Source organism: Cygnus olor, chromosome 2, assembly GCF_009769625.2.
Source record: "Cygnus olor isolate bCygOlo1 chromosome 2, bCygOlo1.pri.v2, whole genome shotgun sequence".
NCBI lineage: Eukaryota > Metazoa > Chordata > Aves > Anseriformes > Anatidae > Cygnus > Cygnus olor.
The window spans coordinates 117,939,330-117,963,624 of record NC_049170.1 but is presented as its reverse complement, the minus strand read 5'-3'; the positions used below and the strand labels follow the sequence as shown (position 1 = coordinate 117,963,624).

The window sequence follows — 24,295 nt, the reverse complement described above, 5'->3', positions numbered from 1 at the left end:
ACTCAGGAGCATGATAAAAGTTTCCAATTATTTGCTTAACAGAAAATCATCCTTACAACTTTAGGCTAAGTTATGGTTTCCTATTAGTGAAGAAAAAATCTGTAGTATTAAAACATTTTCTGAAGAAAATAGGAAGAAAATATTTATCCTTGAGAAGAAGCAAAATATGATTGTATTGAAAGACACAGTCCACCATACTTCATTGCTGTTGATTTAATGGAAGCTTTTACTTTATACTTTAAAAAAATATTTTATTGTATTAAGTATAACATTCAAAATCAAGTAAATAGCTGTTAGGTGAAGAAAGGAAAGGAAGGAAGAATAGCCGCTTAATGTTCCTTAACTATGTTTAAACTCATGATTGCCCGAAATACAATGCCTTTTTTCTTAGTATACCTTATTACGCTGTGGTTTTTTTAGCCCTTTTAGAAAACAATTTATTTAACCATTTCCTTTTTCCTTACATAATACTATTTCATCTATTCAGCAATTTTGTCTCTGACACAGACGTGTACAGGAAAAACCATATACTAAGTGTTTCAAAAGCAAGGCGTAAAAGACATCCAAGCAAAAATATTTAGAATCATGAAAATATTGGGATTCTAGCCAAAAAGACCTCTGATTCAGACTCTAAGGCAGTTCCAGTCATCAATGATCCTCGTAGATCACTTTTGCTCACATATATTGGGATAGTAAATGCACTATTTTCAAAACACAGTCATAAAACTAGGCATAAATATCTCAGGTGACTGTTTTTGTAAATTAACTGCTGAATCAAAAGCACAACTGAAAATGCAACTTTTCTAATTTTGAATTAGACACAGACACAAAGATTTGATGACAACTTCTTGTAACAGGTTATATGTTTAATCCACACTTTTTTTCTCTGAGAAATAAAAACAATGTTAGACCCTTGCTGGATTCTCTGACCAAGCTGACTAAAGGATATGTTTTGCACCATTTCATGATACAAGTATAGGGTGAGAGGGCATTCAAACTCTCAGCCATCTTTATCAAAATGATTAATAGTCTTTGCAAACATGTCTAAAACTATATATATCAATAAAATACATATATATTTTATTAAAAGACTTTATCTACCAAAAATCCAAGCAATTCCTTCAGATTTCTTTGTTTTTCTTTAAATTCATTGACTGCACACATTGATCTAATACTTTTAAGTAATTTAGTTTAATTTACTCCTCCTGTCTCCTAGCTGCTTTGATAACTGTTTTAATGTATATTGACTTTATAAATAAGAACATGTATTGTTTTTACCTTTGCTTCAATTTGTTTAGTATCTGTGTTTTGAAACAGGAATTTGATTTTGCTCTTCCCATCATCTGAAGAACCTTTGAGCTGGGAAAACTTGTACCTCCAAAGTACAGCCTAGAGGAAAAAAAAAAAAAGCACAAGCAAGTCAGTGTACTTATTATGGTAAACTGTAATAGAAACAGCTGATCTCCTTCTAGGGGAACTTTTAACCTCCCAGTGGTACATAATTAAACCAACTGAATATTACATATGAATGTAGCATACTTTAGCAGTGTCTGATTGAGATCAGTCAGACTACATTTGTGAAATGTACTCTGAAATCCCTTTAACTATATTTAATCCAAATCTGTCACGCCAGAAGCCAAAGATTTTTCCTCTGAAGATCTGTGGATTCCCTGAGCCGTCTGAAGCAATAACCTGTCACAAAATTCCTCTTTTTCTTTACACAGGAATAATGTTAATAATAATAATCTAGTTGTATTTCCATAAAGTATATATCAAATTAAAAACAAATATCATATTTAAAATGACAAATAACAAAAGGAAACCTTGTAATGAGAAGTCATTTTGAGTTTACTTATGAAATCTCTAATCAGAAATTTAAGCAGATCAAAAATTCTAAACATTAGTGGCCATTCAAGTCCTTAAATTATTAATTGCATTGCGTCATGTTGAAAAAAACACAGATTTCTCTACAGAATAAACATAGAATTAAATATATATATATATTTATCTAGAAAAATGTCTGTTTATTATATATAATGTGGATTTACACAGAAAAACTGCTTTTCAAACTCTATTTTGTCTAGAAGTGGCAATGAGCTGTTTATTATAAATACTTTCAGCCTCATTAAAAGATATTTTCTCCTGCAGGTATTTTGAAACAGTAGCATTTTTCATTGTGATTTCAGTATTATGTCACATAATTATAAGGTCATCCTCACTCATATTGTGCTGCTGCTTTTAGGAGACATTAATTTCACATGCATTGGACTTTATTTATTTTATTTTTTTGCTACTGGTTTGTAAGTAAATGAATTCCTTTCAGTGGCTTAGCATGACACTTCCATCTTTGTCTTTTGACTATATGTATTAAATGATTTAATATATAGTTGATGTTGAACAGAATATGAGAGAGGTCAAATTCTCAACTTTCCTGAGCACAGGAAGATCCCTTTGCTTCAGGATGTGTTGATTTCTTTATGTTAATAAGCTGCAAAAATCTCCAACATGCACCAAGTTAAAGTTTGCTACATTTATAATCGTCTAAGTAGATGGAGGAGGGGGTGGAAAAGGGACAATAAAAAAATAAGCTCAGCACCGCTTTCATTCTCCACGTGTATGTGACGGGTGAGCTCTCATCTACCATAAACAGAGTTAAAGACATTCTGTTTCAGATAAACTAGAGGAATTTGGCAATTTATGTGAAACTATATCATATTTGTTTGATTTGCTGTCCTCCTGAGCACACCACTCTGTGCTACAGCAAACAGAATAGCTTCCTTGATCTCTAAATGTGTGCAATTCCGTTCAGCTGGTTTAATAATGACATTTATTTATGTGCTGTGGATAATGAGTTTAAAAAACAAACAAAACAAACAAACAAAAAACAGTATACCACTCAGGTGGTTCTACTTCCTACCTACATAGTAATCTCTATTTTTACGGGCCTATGTTACTCCACAAATCTTGTCAGAAAATCAAGACAACATCCTTTCCACAGGAACACCAAACCTATTTAAGCATGTCATTTCCTAAATGAGAAACATAAAGGTCAATGATCATCTCTTTATCTCAGGAGAACCACAAAGAAATGTACTAATCCCTTTCTCTTTGCTGATGTATGGGGAGGCCAGGAGAGAGGTGCAGTTGTAACAAGGATCCTCAGTTGGGCAGTCAAAATCCTGGGGTACCTGGCCTTATTCTAATTCAGATTAAGTCTGAGTGAAGATGAAGGATGCACAGAACTGCCACACTTTTGCATTTCCCATGTAGTTTTGCTACTCACTTCATTCCCACTCAGACGACAGAGAATGATAGTCATACCAAACCACAGGCATGGTTCAGGAACACATTTCAGTTTATGCATAACTTGAGTATTGAGAGTCCTACTTAGCAATGGCTTTTAAGTACATTGCAAAATCAGGCTTGTAGTATGGAGGGGACAAAATCCTTCTGGAGACTACTCCCAACAAGATTGCACTTCTTACTTCAGGATATCAAAACAAGTTCTGAGAACTGACGTCTCAACAGCATACTTTGCAAAGACTATTAAACCCTCTTCATCTAAAGTGTAAAGATTAAAAAGGCCATTGACTATGCATGAAATTATTCAGAAATGAAAGAACTATCTGTTTCTTTTAAGTGGTCTTCAACAAATTGCACACATTTTTTTCCAAAGACATCCACATGAAGGAGGAACCTTTTTGTAAAAATAAAATTGGGGAAAATGCTGTGAGTTTTAAGTTATTAAGTCAGGAAAACAACATATTTCTAACACTAAAACGAGTCATCCTGCCTATTTCTTTTGTTCTAGAGAGAGAATTTCTGAAGGACAATTCCTTCATCCTGGTTTGAACTGGGATGAATACTGGTTCCTCCTGATGCACTCTGGATGTGTATGCACCTCTTTGTTACATCAGAAATGTAAAAAGTAGCTTAAACTAGATGTCCAAATTCTAGCTAGCTAAAGTGAGGTGAATTAATTAAGCATATATCCAGTAAGACCCATTTAACTCCTGAGAAGCTAAATGCTGTGCTGCATGGCCAGAACTGCACACTTCACGTGTAGTAGATGTACAAGATGCAGAATGATGTGACCCAGCAGTCAGGCCACTCTTAAAATGTGGTACATTAGGGAACCTTGTGTTACTTTCTCTTGTGGTTTCATGCATTCATTTTTAAGACCTGTTTGTTTTTTTCATTACTGCAAAATGCTCAAGCAGTGAACAGGGATTAGACCTATCCTTTTTCAGTGACTACCTCATAGTGACAAACTATAAAGAAGAAGCAAGACCTACATGCCTAAATGCCCAGTTTCACAGAGATGTGCAGCTACATTGCTGACATAAACACGAGAGGCAGAGTTTCACATTCTGTTATTTTTCATGTTTCCTATGGTCTTATTTCAGTGTCACAGTGCTCATTGTGACTGCTTTGAATACTAATTTTAAAGGCTAATTCTCCTGCATAAGGAATACACATCCCTGGGGATACCGGTCTATACCACTGAATGATTTTTCCATGTTTTTGAGCATCACAATTCTTCAGAACTGTTTGCTAAGTGCTTGCCTCAGAGAATTAAATTAGGTTGAATTAATTTTGTACAAATATATATATATATATTTATGTATAGACTGACTTTTGAGCAATAAGTACATCTGTAAAACATGTTGGCTTTTTGAAAAATTACCAAAGAAATGAAGCGTGTGTCATATAAATTATTCTTAAATCAGTTTTTATGAATCATTTGTAATGGAAGTATTTAGTGGTCTGAATGTGTGTTGTTACTGAGCTCAACACTTTATAATACATTCTGACAGGGTTTCTTTTAGTTAATAAAAATAGCCTGTTCCTTTCTTTGTAAAATCTTCAGTAATTGTGCACATAGCCTACATCACTAAGAGTTTTTTACAGGTCTGTGTATACTATTTTTAAGAAGTGGAGCATTTTGTTCACCCTGAAATAAAATTAACATGTGAACCAAGTGGCAATTCATTTCAAAGCACAAACTATAGTGTTTTTGTTTGTTTGTTTGTTTGTTTGTTTGTTTTAAAGAGTCTTTGGTGAATGCTGACATCAACTGCTAGTGAGGACCCTGAGACACCTCAGAAGTCAAGGCACAAAATCTTATCATGTCTTGATGGAGAATGATGATAAGAACTCAATATATACTATTTATCAGTGTGCCTTAGTTCCGTTTGAAAGGGAAATCTCAGCCTGTGATTAGAGACAGAACTTATCAGTAACAGCAAGCACTCTGATTTAGACACTGGAGACTGAGATTATTGTATATACTGAAAATACCATCAGCTTCACAATTTGAATACATCCATTATGATCACGGAAAATATGACAAAGTTACATCCATGTATGGAGAGAAATGCATTGTAAGACAATCCCATTGAGCCAATATGGTATGCAGCATGCGTAACATTGAAAATAACCAAAAGAGATACATACTTTCCCCAGCTGTTACTCATAGATCACTTAGGCTGCATTATACATTTTATAACACTTGAAAAAATTAATCTCAAAGAATATAAGAATGTAATGCAAACAGATGAACAGTGCAGAAGAGCTGACAAATTAGGTGTAAGACCTCTCATCAGTTGATATTGCATTACTGTAATCAAAAAAATCATCAAAAAGTGATATCTTCATTGAAATTAATAGGATTTTTGTTTATTTATTTATTTATTTATTTATTGGACATGCTTGGGACCAAGATTCTCCACCATAACATTTTAATGAGAAATATTTTATTTACAAATAATTATTTAGGACTTATTTACTCTAGTATTTGTAGTAAAATTACTATTACCTTCTGCAAGTATTTTTTTGTTACAATTACCCAAGGATGTTCTCTGCCTGCATATTTTTGTTTTATAGATAGGACATCAATGCAATACAAAAATGGTACATGGAAGAAAATCTATTGACTTCAGTACCCATAACAGTTTGCTGTAGTTCTCCACAGTCACAGAGATGAAGGGAAATTATGTTGTTTCTCTTCTTAGCACTGGTGCTAAATCTAGAACACATATTCTGCAAGGGACCTCAGAAAATAGTTTCATGACTGTATCATATGACAGTTTGCTACTCATTGCTGTCATTTCAGAATGCTGAACTAAACTGCATTTTAAATTTTGATGAGATATCACTTTTTCTGAAGATACAATGAAAGAAAATTGGTTCTCTAGATAATTGTACCTCAAAACTGTGAAATGCATCTTTATATAGGTATGATTGGGAGTGTTGGTTAGTTTTTGGTTTTGTTTTTGGTCAAGGGGCTTAAGTTACCCTACACAGAGATTGAATTACCAAACAAAAAAATAAATATCCATCTTTGTATTTTTATTTGCCATACTCCAAGGAATATACATAGAAATTGGACTGCCTGCCTAGTCCGTGACTCTGTAATAGATATATGATTTAACAAGGATATACTAACATGCATTTTGCATCAGCACCTGTGAAGAAAAGCTATATTTTGTCAATACAAGAGTCTCCAACCAGAACAGAATTAATTTATGTCCTATGGCTTCACTGAAGTTTATTGCCAAAGTATCTTACCTCTTCTATATTGGATTATGCACTGTGAACCAGTTCTGTTCTTGCAAGAAGACAATGTACACTTACTGAGCTCATGAAATAGTTTTTGCACCTTACACTGCAACTGCATCATTTCACCTGTCAATGTGCATCACCAAATATGGATTTTCTCTGGACTCTTCATTGACATGAATAATAAAGTTTTTATTATGTAGTAGCAAAAGAAGTTTGGTCTTCAGTAGGATGCTTGGAAACAAAATGGAAGTCTGTCAGTATTTTAAAATGGCTAGAAAGCTACATCTCAGACCACCTGTAAATGATGAAGTAAATAAAGAAACAAGCTTTATTAAGAGAGTGAATTTCAGAGGTCACTTTTCAGATGCTAGTTTTAATAAAGAATTTTGTTGTCTCTTCCTTCATATCTTCACAAACTGGAGCTGTATTTTCCACCACTGCCTTCTTTTTTCTTGACACTCTCACTGATTAAGTCATGCTTCCCTTCAGCTTTCTAAGGCAAACTTTTATACTGTGTATGTTACAGAATTATTCTAGATTTCAGTGGACACCTTTCAAGCTATTTTTTTTTTTCTCATCTGACTAAAATAAGTGATACTCCTACAAGTCAAACTAAATCAAGTGCAGATGCCCTGTGGATCTCTATTTTCAAGAATAAAAGTAATTGGGTCTTTGATCACCTGGGATACACCTTAATTTGGCTATTTGTCTCATATCTAATTGAGAAAGTTTGCAGCCTTGCAAAGTGACACTTTGGTCATACTGACAGCAGCAGTAGGGAACTGAAGGAAACTGAGTAGGATTAAGATCTCGGTCATGCTCAGTTCTGCTGTGTTGCCAATCTCTGGAGAGTGTCTTGCTTCAAAAGAATTATGGTCCAAGGCAATTTCCTTTGTCAACTACTGTGGCTTTATAACTGTAAGGGGAAAGAAAAAGGAGGATGCAGAGGATAAAGAATAAAAATGAGACAAAGGAAAACAGCAAGAAAGTCATCCCTGATAAAATAACTGGCTCTGTCAATTACTGAAGTTACATTGAATGTTAAGACTATAGTTTATTTGCTTAGTACTGATGGATGATCTACCAACATTTGTTTGTTTGTCTCTTAGGTATGAAACATGACTGTATGAACTATGCTTGACTGTTTATATCAAAGCTATAGTAGCTGTTTATTCAGCATTTCAATTTCTAAGCCTGGAATAAATATTTGTTCACAAGAGTTACATTATTAAATCTTTAACCTGAAGTGAGCCTGGTACCCTTCTGTCTTCTCTATTTATGAACATTGTTTGTAAAAAATCAAGTTTTTTTTTTTTTTTTTACACATTTTTATTTCAATATGTGGTATGTATATTAACTAAATGAAGGGACAGACCTTCAGGTATGTATCCTTAGAAAAGATGGTTTGCTCCTACCGAAATTCAAAGAAATTCTGTTCTATGTTACATAGTAGACATTTTGTATGAAAAAAAAAAAGATATTTGCAATGTTGTTTATTGTTTACAGTGTATTCTCTTTTTTGATGAAGTGTGTAACGTGTTTGAGAGAAAAGGGAAACAGGTACATTGAGCTTTGTTGATATGCAACTTGTGGGCCATTATGGAGCCTTTTGTTACTTTGTTCTAGCATCATCATATAATTCAGCAGCACTTTAATTTATTTTCAGTCCTTTAAGGCATGATTTTTTTCTCTTCTGACAAATGTGCATTTTTGACTGCCACATTAATGAGCAGTAAATGTGATGGAGTGCAGACAGCATTTTGCATAGGTAGGTACATTGTACTCTACACTCACATAAACACAAACTTTTTTACAAGATATGATGTAAATATGCACAGTATGGAGAACAAATGTAATGAATATGTCAGTTTAAACAGAAATATATTTAATATTATATATATATAATATATACATATATGTATATATACATGTCTGTGTATATACACCGGCACACATCTATGGTTGGAGAGTAGCCAATTTTTGTGAGAATCACGTCAAAAATAAGTTAGCAAATGCCACATGAGTAAGTACTTTTACACATTGTATCACCTTCAGAATAGTAGTTAGATGAACTTCTGTTCTGAACAAGTCTTAGGCTTTTGGATCTATCGATCTATCCATGTCCATCCTTAATTGTTGAGGTGGCTACACTCGCACAAAACCTTATTCTTAAACACTTATCATAGTCTATGTATATGTCCATACCTAACATAAACCATCACAAAGAATTTCATTTGGTCATTATAACATTGGGGTCTACACAGAATCATGGAACTATCAAACAACTTTGGTTGGAAGGGACCTTAAAGATCATCTAGTTCACACCCCCGCCATGGCGGAGGATGCCACTCAGTAGGTCAGGTTGGTCTAGACCCCATCCAACCTGGCCTTGAACACTTCCAGGTACGAGGCATCCACAGCTTCTCTGGGAAACCTGTTCCAATGCCTCTCCACCCTCTGAGTAAAGAATTTCCTCCTAACATCTAGTTTAAATCTCCCCTCTTTTAATTTAAAACCATTCCCCCTTGTCCAGTCATTGTCTGCCCGAGCAAAAAAAAAATTGCTTTCCATCTTTTTTAAAGCCCTCTCTAAGTATTGAAAAGCTGCAATGAGGTCTCCCTGGAGCCTCCTCTTCTCCAGGCTGAAATTCCCCTGCTCTTTCAGCCTTTATTCATCAGAAAGGTGCTCCAGCCTCTGTTGAAGCAGCCCAGGATGCAGTTGGCCTTCTGGGCTGCAAGCATACACTTCTGGCTCATGTCGAGCTTTTAATCCACCAGAACCCCCAAGTCGTTCTCTGCAGGGTGGCTCTCAATGAGTTCTTCTCCCAGTCTGTACTCCTGTCTGGGATTGCTCTGACCCAGGTGCAGCACTTTGCACTTTGCCTTGTTGAACCTCATTAGGTTCACATAGGCCTACTTCTCCAGCCTGTCCAGGTCCCTTTGGATGGCATCACTGCCTTCTGTTGTATTGACTGCACCACCCAGCTTAGTGTCATCAGCAATCTTGCTGATGATAGACTCGATCCCACTGTCTATGCCATTGACAAAGACATTAAACAGTACTGGTCCCAGGACAGACCCCTGAGGGACACCACTCATCACCTGCCTCCACCTGGACATAAAGCCATTGACTCTGGGTGCAGCCTTCAAGCCAATTCCTTATCCAGTGACTGGTCTACCCATCAAAACCGTATCTCTCCAATTTGGAGATCAGGATGTCATGTGGTACCATGTCAAGGCTTCATGCCTTGCACAAGTCCAGGTGGATGACATCAGTCAGTCTTCCCTTGATAACTGACGAACTTACTCCATCATAGAAGGCCACCAGATTGGTCAGGCATGATTTGCCTTTGGTGAAGCCATGCTGGCTGTCTTGGATCACCTCTTTGCACTTGCCTTGACATTGCTTCCAGGAAGATCTGTTCCTTGATCTTCCCAGGCACAGAGGTGAGGCTCACCAGTCTGTAGTTCCCCAGGTCCTCCTTTATACCCTTTCTAAAAATGGGAGTGATGTTTCTCTTTTTCCAGTCACCAGGGACTTCATCCAACTATTGGGACTTTTCAAATATGATAGCATCTGCATCATCCAGTTCCCTCAGGACGCTGGGTTGCATGTCATCAGGCCCCCTGTTCATTTTAATCAGGTGGTCTCAAATCTGCTATTCGCTTTCAGTAGGAGACTTTGCTCCCCCAGCCTTCATCTACAGGTTCAATCATGATAAATATATAATGATTATGTGCCATGATTTTGAATTACTTTAAGATACTGTAAGGTCAGAGTTAAAGTCAACTATTATGTAGAGGCAAATTCTTGGGTGCCTCTGACCATTGTAGTAGTTTCCATTGTACCAAGCTTCTTCCCTTCATCATCCGTACTATGAAATAGAAGATGCTTGGTGCAGAAGTCTTTGTGAGACAGTCTACCTCTGGCACTCTCGAGGAGGAGTAACTGAATGCTAATTGAAACCAATAACTGGAATGACTGACAGACAAACTGGAAAAAGAAAAAAAACATAAAGCATGCCTCAAATACTGTTGTGGCATTTCCTTCCTGATGATGAGTGCAGCTTAGTAATGTTCTAAGATACAAAGCAAGGAATCTAAACGAGGATGTGCCAGCTCAGCCTTACCATATTTAAATCTAGAAAAAATACATATGTATAGATCCACATACTTTGCAGATAGAATGAATTAAGAGTAACGGAAAATGGTGAAAATGTAAAGTCACAGAATCACGGAATGGCCAAGGTTGGAAGGGACCTCTGAAGATCATCTAGTCCAACACCCCTGCTGCGCAGGATCACCTAGAGCACGCTGTGCAAGATGGCATCCAGGCAGGTTTTGAATATCTCCAGAGAAGGAGACTCCACAACCTCTCTGAGCAACCTGTTCCAGTGCTCTGTCACCCTCACAGTAAAGATGTACCCTCTTATATACAGCTGGAACCTCCTGTGCTTCAGTTTGTGCCCACTGCCTCTTGTCTTGACACTGGGCACAACTGAAAAGAGACCGTCTCCATCCTCTTGACACCCTCCCCTCAGATATTTATACACATTGATGAGGTCTCCCTTCAGTCTTCTTTTTCCAGGCTAAACAGGCCCAGTTCTCTCAGCCTGTCCTCATACAACAAGTGCTCCAGTCCTCTAATCATCTTAGTAGCCCTCCTCTGAACTTGATCCAGTAGTTCCATGTCCCTCTTGTATTGGAAAGCCAGTTTATGATAATGATTCTGATGATATAATAAATGTTTCTATGATTTTATGATTGTAATTGTTGCACCTGGTAAGTCCGCCCTGGAGGTTTTCTCTTCATATTAGCCAGACTATTTTTTCTATTATTCAGATGATTTTCTTCAGAGTATGTTAGATTAAGAATTTTTAAAACATCAACACTAATTTTATCAACCTGATTTCTTCAAGAGTAGTTATCTCAGCTGTCATGTAACAGTGGAAGTCTCATTTTAGAGGTAACTGGTTGATACTTATTCTTGAGAATGCTAAGAAATGTCATATAGGTTTATAGAAAAGGTCCATCCTATAGAAAAGATCCCCATATCTTCTTCTTGAGAATGATCACAAACCAACATGTGGGGAAGAGTAAAAGGAAGGAATGCCTGTATAGTATCTCCTTCTAACTCACTTGCAACTTCCAAAGATCTGCAACTCAGAAGATTTCATAAAACTAATGTTGCTTGTCCATTTAATGATAGTCTGATTTAATGATCTGTCGTTCAAGTGACTTGTCCAAGACCCCTTCAACTTCATTACAATATTTTGTAACTGTAGTAGTATTCTGCAAAGAGTAAAAGCTGGACTGAATGAGTTACCTGACATTGAACTCTAAAGTCTATATAATATGGCTTAAAGTTCAGCCCTAACTCAAAGAGGAGAAGTTGAATTTGGTATGAGTAATGGGAAAACAATAGAAGTGAACATGTAGCAAAAGAGTCATAACTGCTACTGACAGACAATTTATTCAGATGTTCTATTTTTGGTGTATTTTGGGAGTGATTAAATCCATGACCTAACACGATTTCTGTACTACAGTGACTTATGAAAGATAATAGTTTGTACATTTTTTTCCAAATATTAAGTGTAAAAATTCACACAATTTATAAGCAATTGGATGTATTTTTTTTCTTCTATCATGACCAGTATGATATTTTAAGTTGCATTTTTGTCTTTAATCCCAAGGTTGTTAATTCATGTGAAAATTGCTAGGACATTCATACAGTCTTAATTTACAGATGGATATGTATGTATTCATAAGATATTGATAATTTAATTAAAATTTTATTCATGTTTTCCTTGTCCTACAAACTGGTTTCCATTTTTCATTTTTTTTCACTTCTTTATTGCAAAGCAATTTTGAACTCCTGCTTTATATGAACTCCTTCATAGGTGGAGAAAAACTATTTTTAATTTATGTGACTAAATATTTCTAGTTTATATTTCAGTTTACATGCATTTAGCAGTACTGTCAAACAACATTACCAGCCAAGACACAACCACAACCTACACCAGCCATCATGATAATGAAGATATGTAAACAAATTTTTGGCTCAGAAAATTGCACCCTTTATCTTTCCATAAAATGATGGAGAGTAAGTAATGGTTTTCCTATTTAGGTACTCATTAAAATGAATTAGTATGTGGCATTTCTCTGGTATGTGTGCTAACAGATCATGCATTTTTAACACAGTGCATTTATCAACAACTGTGCTCTCTGCTTGCCTGTTTTTCTGTATCAAAGAAAAACAAAACAAACCCTGAAACCATCAAGATTCCCTGTGTACTGATGCCTAAGCTTTACAAGCATTAGTTTCTCCCTCCATGCAGGAAAGTAAAACCCACTTTTATAAGAAAAACTAGCAAGCAGTAAAGCAATATTTATTTTACCAGTATCAAATACAAGCAAGAAAAACAGAGAAAATGAGGACTGCACAGGTGGAAAACGTGGAAGGAAAACTAGGAGATAAGTGTAACCTAGAAAAATGGGATTTTTTTTTTTTCCAGTGGAAATCACTTGTGCCGCAACATACAGCTCCTTTTCTTTGGATGAATTTGACAGATCAGCAGGAGTCCCCTGCTCCTCCCTTCAGTCTGTATGGAAGTGCAGTGATTAAGTGGTACCACCTAAGAGAGATTGCTAAGGCTGGTTTAGGTCCAACAAGTGTTTTGTGGGCTATTATCCACTGCAATGGTAGAAAGTGAGAAGAAGGAGGACCAGTACAGTCTGTCAATTGCAGATGATGCACTACTCTTTCTCTTGTCACAACAGTCCATTCACTACAACAAAAAATGTCTTTCCTCCTATTTGTGAAGTATTGTATCCTTGTCCCTTCTGTTCACATAATGCCTATGAAGTCCTTCCCATCCCAAAGGAAATTCCACCACACATCTGCTACCCTTTCACACCCAGGTTAAACCTCTTTCAGATTCTGTGAACATGTACTGCTTCAACAGTATTTAGATCTCAAAATCCCACTAAATATGGTTAGTGCCTGACTTAAAATTTCAGAAATTTTTGGGTGCGAAGCTTGGATGCCACCCCAGAAGGATCAGCTTCATTCTGTGGTTTCATGACTTTAAAGACAAGGGGGAGAGGAAACTGAGTAAAATTGACTCATATTTTTATAATGCATTAAGATCCTTCCTCAAGTTTGAGAGACCTGGAAGATGGAAAATTCCTTCTTAGCTTTTCTCTGGTTGTCATCAAGTGACCAAAGCTTCATTCCAGTTGTCTTGCATTGTGGATCTTCTGATACTTTGTTGTGCACTGTGGTTTTAGTTTGAGAAGGGAAGAAAGTATTGTTTCTACCAGGTAGGGTTGAAACACTACCTAGCTACCTAGTCAAATCTCTTCTGGCTTGAAGTGGAAGTTAGATGGCAATTTTTTGAAGCATTTATTTTAGTGTTGGAGTTCATCATGTATTTTTAATAATACCCATGTGAGCTGGTAGGGGAGCATGGGGCAGCAAGAAGAGGAGGGCAGAACAGCTAAGTGCAAATCTGTTGTCAAAGCTAACAATTGCTTCAGTGTTTCAGTAGTCAATTTTAATACATGAAATACTGTTCTGCTTTTTGCTATCAAATAAAAAAAAAAAAAGTATTTGGCAAAGAAGAGCAAAGGAGAATCTGTATTATAAATAATATTGTTCAGTAAAATGATGTCTCCAGAAATCTTGTATGACTGGAAAGACATAGAGACTTATTTAAGAAAGCAGCACACAAGTTATATCCTTACTAGAGCCTTTTTATATACCTGGAAATCCACTGTACATTTCCTGAGGACCACACCATTCAGCCATGCTTACATGTATAAAGGCAATTGTGCTTGTACTTTGCAACTTTAAATTTGGTCTGTGTTTGTACTGTAGATAACGTCTTCAAAAGTCTTACCAGATTCAGAGCTGTGCAAGAGCTTTAGAGGAGATGCAAATCACCTTCATACAAAAGCATTGCTATAGTATTACTGGAGAGTGGGGGGAAACCTATACAATCTTTTTTGAACTACTGTACTTTATTTCTGTTGCACTGATCTTTTATGTAATTCCTCCTAAGTTGACAGTCACGTATTCCACTGATGAAGCATACAAGACTATTTGCTTGACAAATATATATATATACACACAAGAATTTGAATTTTAAATTCACCACACCTTGTGCAAACAGCAGATTGAAGTGGGAAGAATAAAGTGCTGATCAATGGACTAACATGTTCAGAAGGATTGACTTAAGCTATAGGATAGGAGCATGTACTGGAAAGACAAGGGTATTTTTAACAATTGCTAGTGGGAACTGTCACCTACAGCATCTCCAATGCAAACAGGAACCGAAGAGAACTGGAACTCAGAAAAAAATATTTCATGTTCTTCCATAACAGCAGCGTCTAGTAGTGTCTAGGCTGCAGCAATATAACCTGATTACATTTCAGTACTTTTTAACAATTAGTGCAAATGCGAACATACTTAGGTCATCAGTGACTTTACCGAGATTTGGACCTGCATTAATATAATGTAGAAACTGATGGCTTACTAATTACTTGACATAGCAAATTGTTTCACCAATTGTACAGAGCATTTTTAAGGCTGTTAGGAAAAACATGAGATATATAGGCAGTGATTGAATTGAATGGCTGTCCTTTCTGGATTCTGCACAATGCTGATAGAGGAGTTAGGCAGTAGAAGTATACTTCAACACAGACATTTGTATGATTATATTTCTCTTTTTTACAGACAACTGAAGAAAAATGTCTAAAAAAATATATATTGGGAATTGCTGTAATAACACACATACTCATGCAACATGAAAACAGAAAGGTTCTTTTTAAAGCTTATATATCATCTTGAATCCAAGCAGATTATTTCCTCTCAAAAACCAGGACGCAACAGTGGAAGAAATATCAAACTGAATCAGTCTGGGCTTTCATGTGAAATTAAAGAATGAAGACTTTGTCTCAGGTTGACATTGGTATTGACTTTTCAGTAACACACACATAACAGAATACAACTTCTCACATCATTTAGAAAATCACCCCAGGTTTAAACTAAAGCACAAGAGTTGACATAAGATGATCCATTACAACAGTAAAAATAAATATATTTTAAGGACGTACTATTTATCCCAAATTATATGAAATTAGGAGGAATTATAGTAACATAACGTAAAAAAGTCCTAGACCTCTACCTTTGTGGCAGCATCAAAACAGACAAAGCCCATGCTGAAGTCGATGGTAAGTCCCATAAGATGACTCTCCAAAACACAGGCATATGTCTTGCACTGTAAAAGGAAAATCAGAGAAGGCAGTTAACATAGAACATATTTCTTCAATTTCTTTCTAGGACCAGAATTTCTTTGTCTTTGTTTTAATGCACATATATCTCAAAATTAATATCTGGAAAAAAAAAAAAAAAGTCATTTGTGTGTAAATAGGCAAATTTACTGCAGGTATATCTTATATCAGACAATTTATATCAGTGATGAAGGTTTCTAAGGAGTGTAAAAAGAGGCTTTGCTTCCTGGAAAAAATAAATTGGAATCAGAATTACCTCAGCGGTTTACCAACAACAACTGTTAAAAGGAACGTTTCATTGTTCTTGAACTTTCATATTCACTTTGGAATCCAATAACTTCCTGTAATATTGCAATATTCAGCTTTTTAGGAAAAAAAAAAAAGTATTTGTAAAATTTGGTTTATTGTGCTTTTGTGTCATAATAAATTTCAGTGAAAAAGACAGTTTCAGACCATGTAACAGATGACATAATCTTATGAAATGCTTTTTATACTGTCGCTAGTGGATTAATACATCTCAAAGGTTTCTATGAGAAATCTTAAAATCCTGAAAGACTTTCTCATTGTATGATTTCTTAAAACATATGTGACTATTTATTTCCGTAACATTATGTTTCAATACATGTTGTGAGACATCTATGATATTTTCAGGACCAAAATTATTGCTTTTCCTGAAGACTGACTTCAGATACAAAATTTTAAGCTACCACTGTTCACCATAAAAGAATGTGAAAATTTTAAAACATTTTCAGTTCTTTAAGTAAGTTTTTAAAGAAATTATTTCTATCTTATAGAAATGTTACCTTCTGGATTAAATTTAATTATAGTTATATTCTTTCTATCTTGCTGTAGACATCATATGTACCAAATGAGAACAAAGACTTCCATTGTTCTATGTTAAAAAAAAAATTATATATACATATATATATATATATATATAAACTATTATCATGGACACAATGTAACTAACTACATTATCAGAATTAAAAACATATTCTTTATTAATTTGGGCCTTTTGATGTCAAGTACAAACCAGAGGCCTTTACTTATATATCTTTGAGTGGGTATTTTGGATTCTGAGTGGTCTACCCCAGAACATGGGAACCTGAAAGGTGCATTTACTGCACCTAAGAGCTGAAATAGACATTCCAACGCTCATAAAGAAGGATAATGGCAAAGTTCATAGCTATATGTGAACTTTGGTTATTTTCAAATTTACTTTCTCACTCTTTAATATCGATTTCTTTTTCTGGAACTGAAGTATTTTCGTGAATCGCTTTCACAGATAAAGTCTCAACTACACACAAACAGTTGTTGGATAATCTTTGTACATACACCTTGGCACTCTAGAATGCAAGTTTCAAATTCAGTGATGTCTATTATTTCAGCTTAAGGATACTGCTAGCTATCGGTAGAATACAAGTGCAATGCTTAATCCAAGTCTATAGACAAAGAATTATTCTCTGTTGCTCAGAAGTGAAAACAATCCATGGCACATGCTTTACAAGAGGATTTTGCACTATTGCTGAGTAACAACAAATCATATGTTATTATGTGATACAACAAAGGTGATTTAAAGCTATAACCATCCCTCAGTAAATAAAAGGCTTCCTATTGCTGCCATGGAGGTGGAAAAGGGACTGGTCTATTCTCTTCCAACACTGAAAGAACTTCATGTACTCCGCTACATGTATAAAATCTGAATTTACACAGTACAGGGGTGCACTTGATCATTATAATTGTTAAGGCATGAAAAAAAAAATGAAGATTTTTTTAAATTATAAAATCAATGTTTCAACTCCATGGTGTCACAGTCATATGGTATTTGTATTCACAGTAGCAAATAAAAGTGGGTGTGTTTTTTCTTGGAGCAGCTACACCATAAAACTGCTATGAAAATGTAAACTTTGATCCTAAATCAGTGTTGTTAGAAAACAAGATGATATTGCCTTTGGCAACATCTCAGAAGAAGATGAGACTGTTCATCAGTGTTCATCATTCTCCTACGTAAAAATGTTCAATTTAGCATGCAAAGCAAAAACTGTGTGGTTTTGTAGAATTACTTTGCCAATTTTGTACAAGATACATAACCCATCCACATTTCTATTTACAGACATTCAAGATATTTAGAATAGACTTTATTTAGAATTGAAATTTGTCAAGGAGACAGATTTCAGATTTAAAATATGTATCACCATCGTCTAACTCATCTGGCCTCCCACCTCAACAGCAGAAGTCTAACCTACAATGCACTTTGCAGCAACACACTGAGCTAGCATGGCTACCTCTGGAAGAGCATGGCTTAAGCATAGCTCTTTGCCTGGGTTTATTAGCCTCACTGAGAAGATAACATTTATGAGAAGCAAAACATATCTGCCTGGGCTCAATGCTGCTCTGAAAAAGCTACCCACTTCCCAGACTGAAGGTTCTTTCTGCAAGGCAGTGCACAGCTTGTTGAGAAATATCATCTACTTCAGCACAGTATCAGTATTGTTGGGAAGAAACTGCGTTGTAAGGTGCAGATTACCAGTGAAGTAGCTGATTCTGTGAAGAAATTATTCCTAGGAGATTTGATTATTAAGTTTATATGATTAAATTCATAAAAGTTCATAAAAAGTTAATATGCTTTTAGCATACAGTTTAAAACTTCGAGAATGACTGCTAAAAAATTTATTGTGAAAGTTCGGCTTTGATTTCTGGTTTCTCACATACTGCTCATAAAAGAAAACCACAACCAGCCTGACTCTCCCTCCAAAAAAAAAAGAAAAAAACAAACAACAACAACAAAAAAAACACCCCACAACAACTTTTCAAAACTGAAGCATCCCCTTCCCAAAAGAATATATTTCAGCATTTGTTTCTTATTCACACAATACAGAATCTTAAATTGAGTTTATGAATAATTCAGCAGGTCAGAGGCTGAAGGAGAAATGTATTATCTTCTTTATACTCTACTCCCTCAATAACACCTAGTTTAATTTCCAGAAAGAATTATAAATTGTGAGCATACTGTAAGCTATTTCTGAAGCTAAGGGAAACCATACTATTAGTCCAAGATATAACTCAGACTTTCAAACTCAGATTCAACTTCAATGGAGACAAACTTTTAAAATATGGTACTACAAAGTAGTTTACACAATAATCCCTATATTAGGGAACAAGCAACTACAATGATAAAAAGAAGAACAGCAAGAAAAAAATCTAGAAGGAAATGGTGAAAATTTTAGCATAAAGTAGTAGGAAATTGAAAGGAACTTGGGAATCATATATAATTGCATTTCATTATACATGTTTTAGTTTCATGATTCTTCATAGTGTGGTGAAACAGCATGGAAAATGGATCTCCATTTTAACTGATTTTTTTTTTTTCTTTCTTTTACGTTTATAAACATGAATTAGCAACTTTTGATACTCTAAAGAAAACTAACTAAAGGGTGACTGTAACATTATAATGACATGAACTACATTATCATACCACATTATTGCCCAATTAGTCAGCTTGACTGTCTCTCTCTCTGTATTGGGTTTACATGACAAGGTTTTGGTAGCAGGGGACTGCAGTGGTGGCCTCTGTGAGAAGAATCCAGAAGCTGCCCCATGTCAGATAAGGGCCAGTTTCAGCCAGTTCCAAAGGGACCTGCCACTGCCCAGAGCCAAGCCAGTAAGTGATGTTGTTTGTGCCTCTCTAAGAGCAGATTTAAGAAAGGGGAAAAAAAATTAAAAAAAAAAAAAAAAGTGCTGCACAACAGCAGCTGGGAGAGCAAGGAGTGAGAACCAGCCTTGCAGACCCCAAGGTCACTGCACAAGGAGGGCAGGAGGTGCTCCAGGCAGGCAGCAGCAGTTCCCCTGTGGCCTGTGGAGAGGCCCCTGGTGGAGCAGGCTGTCCCCCTGCAGCCCAGGGTTCCCACATGGAGCAGATCTCCATGCTGCAGCCCATGGAGGAGCCCACGTGGAGCAGGTGGATGTGGCCTGGAGGAGGCTGCGGCCCATGGAGAGCCCCCGCAGGAGCAGGCCCCAGGCCGGAGCTGCAGCCCGTGGAGAGGAGCCCACGCAGGAGCAAGGGGTCTGGGGGGAGCTGCCGCCCATGGGGGACCCGTGATTGAGCAGTTTGCTCCTGGGGGATGGACCCCCATGGTACGGAGCCATGTGGGAGCAGTTCTTGAAGAGCCCTGCAGGCTCAGTTCAGGAAGGATGGCATCCCGTGGGAGGGACCCCACGTGGAGCAGGGGCAGAGAGTGACCGTGAGGAGGCGGCGGAGACAAAGTGTTAGGGACTGACTGCAGCCCCCATTGTCCCGTTCCGCTGCGCCGCTTGGGGGGAGGAGGTAGGAGAGGGTGGATGGAGGGAAGGTGGTTTAGTTTGTTTTCTGTGTTCCTCACTTCTCTAGCTTGATAGTAATAGGTAATAAATTTCTCTATTCTCCCCATGCTGAGTCTGCTTCGTCTGTGATGATAACTGTTGAGTGATCTCCCTGTCCTTATCATAACACTTGAGCCCTTTTCATTCTATTTTCTCCCCCTTTTCCTTTGAGGAGAGAGAGGGAGAGAATGGTTGTGGTGGAGTTCAGCTGCCCAGACAGGTAAAACCACCACACTCTCCTGTAATATATTTCTTTCCTAAAAAAAGACCTGTCTGTCTTATTTTTGTTTTAGATATATGCCTGGCAGGAGCTACAAATTAGGTTTAAATAGAATTGTTTACATAGTTATGATGACACATTTCAAAAATATTTGCAATTGTGATATATTCTTTAGAAATATATCAGAATAGAGCCCCAATTAACCTCAACAGAGGTTAATGGCAATTTATACTAGTTGAGAAACACTGCTATTATTTGTATGATTATGGCATAATTTGCAACACATTTGAATACTTATGAATGGCAGTTTTAAGCTGCAGCTCTGTTCTCAAAATTATATCACTGCATAATAAGATAAACCTGCACAAAGCTGGATTATCATTTATATGAAATATGAATATTCACATATTCACAAATATTCACATATTCACAAATATGACTGCATAAAACAGAATTTTAGTAAACATTTGCAGTTGATGCCTTGATTTTGAACCCCTGCTTTTTTTTTTTTTTTTTTTTTTGCTCACAGAGAAATGAAACAACTTTTCAGAGACAAATTTTAACACTAGTTATTCAAAACAGATTTTATATGAATCTGCAAATTGGTGCATAAAAGCAGTAATGGATTTCTGAATGACAAATAGGGAAACCAAGGCCAGTTATATTAAAAATTGTTAGTTTTTGTTTTATTTTCTTTCCAAACTGGGATATGGAAAGAGAGGCAAGAAAATAAAGAAAAAAGGTGAAATCATAGGTGTGTGCTCCACAATGAAAAGATATCGTAAGATAGCTGTTTGTCCACTTTATCAAATATGCTATAATTGTTCAGTCCCAGGAAATTAATATTTTGAGTTCTTAACTGCTACTTTGAACATCAGTTGAGTGATACAAAAGGTGAAAATTAAAAATCTTAGATTAAGTGTTTTAGAGGAAGTCTTTTTAGAAGATATGGGAGCAATTCTGAATAAATGTAGTTCTAAAACCCAAGAGAAAAGAAAAAAAAAAAAAAAACTTTATTAGGGATGCTCCAGCATGAATCAATACCAGAGACAAACAAATATAAAGTGGCTTCTTGGCTAAAAGTTATTTGAGAAAATCGCCAAATCTTCTTTACTGATGTAGCAGAAAGCTACACACTAGTGCACATTATTTGCTTCTGCAAATAATGTTATAGTTATATGAGAAAGACAAAGTATCTTAAATATTTAGTAGCAGAGGATATATGTTGTTGCAAATTTTATACAGAAAAACTACATTTTTACATTTACATTTTTCAGCACAACAATCGGAGCTCAAAAGGTAAGAATATCTCCTGTAAAAGGTAGCAGAGTGCATCAACCTAAAGATAAAAATTGAACCTTCTCAGGCTCCTCCTTCAGTGATGGTAATATGTATTAAAACTGACAGAAGTATGGCTTTTGCAAAATGGATCTTTGTTATTGTATACTAGCTCAGTCTATCTGCAATGTTGGCTTATAGGTCAGAAGAGGGGTAGTATATAAACAATTGTAGACTAACAGTTGTCTAAATAACAGTAATAATAACAATAATAGTAAAAAACAACAAAACAACAACAACAACAATAATAATAATAAATACTGTCATGCTTGTGTTCACAGGAGGATGCAGAAAATGAGTGAATGGAAATTGAGTATTAGCCAATATTTGCACAGGGTGATACAGTAATAGGATTTTTGTAGGAGTGTGTACAGAAGAACTCATGGCAACCTCAACTAAAATTGTTCCATCCACACATATTATTTATGATTTGAAAATTAAAATAACCACTAGGATTAGGTGAATTATAATTGTGTGGGTTTTTTTCCTCCTATTGTAAATCAAAATACATTTTTTTTTTGCCACATGAGAAAGAATGGTTATCTGTAAATATAACCACTCTGATATTCAATAAAAATCCATTACTAATCTGTACCAGAATGTCATCCAACTCTGCTCTGTCAACTTACAATTGAGTAGATATCCAAGAAACAAGAAAAATGTGAAAAAAAGAATAAAGTACCAGAGGTACAGCTTATACCAATTAGCACTCTCAGTGTACTCTCACTCCTGCTTATTGCAAGGACAATTTAATTCATGTAAGGTGTTCTTACGTTATCCAATAACACAAGAAAGTAAGAGTATCTAAATAGCTGTTTTCTCCTTGATCTATACATTGTTCATCTTCTTTTGTCCATGAACTTTAGTTAACAGCTATATGTCATCTAGCCATAATAACTCAGAGCTGGTCTCTTCTGAACTTTAGATTGCAAGCTGCTTGGGAACATCAAAAGGAGATTTACAAAATTACATACATAAAATAATAATAATTTGAGAGTTCCAGGAGGCCAGAGAATTTCTTAAATTGCGTGTTAATGTACCAAAAGGTACTCATTAAGGCAGTTGTTCTCACCTGTATTCTTTCAACTTCTAAAAAAGTTGCAGTCTGGAAGGCTTTTTCCCATAGTGTTAGGTCAGACTCTAATTCCACAGAAAAGTAAAGATCTTCTCCAGATTCAGACTGGACACCAAAACAATGTTTCCGACGATCCAGTAGATCACTGTCCTGATGAAAACGTGAAGTTATATAATCTGACATACATCAACTATTTTTTATTGCAAACATCCATGCTCCAAACCTAGCATGTCTAAATGACATTTTTAATTTTGCCACGCTGTAGTAACTAATGAGGGATGAGGAACTGAAAATAAGAGTTTTGGTCTAAACATTGACATCTCAAAGAATTTTAAACAGGACCCCAATATTCAGGATGGTACAGAAAAACAGCATATCTGGCATATTTTTCAATATCTTAAAAAATCACTTATCAGCTATATGCCTTTAAATTAGATAAATTATAGAAAAAGGCAACTACTTTCTATTCACATGAGAACACAAAGATCAGCTTCTCTGACCTATTTGACTCTCCCATGCTAGTCTGAAAGGCTGGCAAAAGGAAGCAAGAGATTTATTTAAGCATTTGATAAGTCCATCTGTCGTATTTTGCCTATGGAGACTAGATAAATCAAATCCTCACTTCTAATGTTTACAAAATCCACTGTAAAATTTATCTATGGCTGCATATTACCATTAGAGACCATATTGGAAGCCAGTGGTTAGGTTGCTGGCTTTGGAACTGGAGAAGGAAGTTACTTTTGGCTTTACTTTCAACATAACGTACAGAGATGTCAGATTTCAGAAATATATAGCATTTAATGATTGCTAGCATTTGTAATTGGCACTAAATCAAAAAATAACCAAGTTAATCAGAAAATCCATCACTTAAATGTTATTCAATTATTTTTTTTCTTTTCCTGAAAAAGTAGAGGATGCTTTATGCTAAAATTCTGGCATGTAATTCATCCTTGTGAAAAATACACTTGCAGAAGCAGTTTTAATTAATGTTGTCTGTACTACAGCAAAGCAGCTGTCACAAACCACAGGCTCACCAGCTGTCCTTGCAAACAGTTCTGGAAATTTGGATATATGTAGCCTGGGTGCAACTTCTACAATGCTACTCAGTTGCAGAGGGCACAGTTGAGATCAGTAAAGGACTTGCAGGACAGCATCATCATCTGGTTATACCCAACTCAAATAAACCAAGGGGACCATAATTAGTGGATACAAGCTTTATATTGTTCAAGCCAATTCTCTCTGGGGCAGATGACCAGGAACTTAAAGCTGTCAGAGTAAGGAAATAAATGAAACAGGAATCTCTATGAAATTTTTACACTTGAGCAGGTAAGTTGGCGACGGTAGAGTACGCATTATTTCCTTCCTTTCTTTTCATTCAGTGGATATATGACTGACTTGCTGAAGGTTTAGGACAGCAGGCACTCGTGGATGCTCTTGGTTCAAAAT

The 24,295-nt window shown here is 35.9% G+C and overlaps 1 protein-coding gene across 6 annotated transcripts in view; it reads right to left on the bottom strand.

Annotated features, from left to right (window-relative positions):
* SNTG1 (syntrophin gamma 1) overlaps positions 1–24,295 on the bottom strand; it is a 363,432-nt gene that overhangs the window by 7,923 nt on the left and 331,214 nt on the right. For all 6 annotated transcript variants that reach the window (XM_040550360.1, XM_040550362.1, XM_040550361.1 and 3 more), the window contains 3 exons: positions 22,847–22,999; positions 15,752–15,844; positions 1,279–1,389 (listed from right to left, as the gene is read on the bottom strand). In XM_040550360.1, coding sequence (XP_040406294.1) covers positions 1,279–1,389; positions 15,752–15,844; positions 22,847–22,999 — 357 coding nt within the window. The remainder of the gene's footprint in view (positions 1–1,278; positions 1,390–15,751; positions 15,845–22,846; positions 23,000–24,295) is intronic.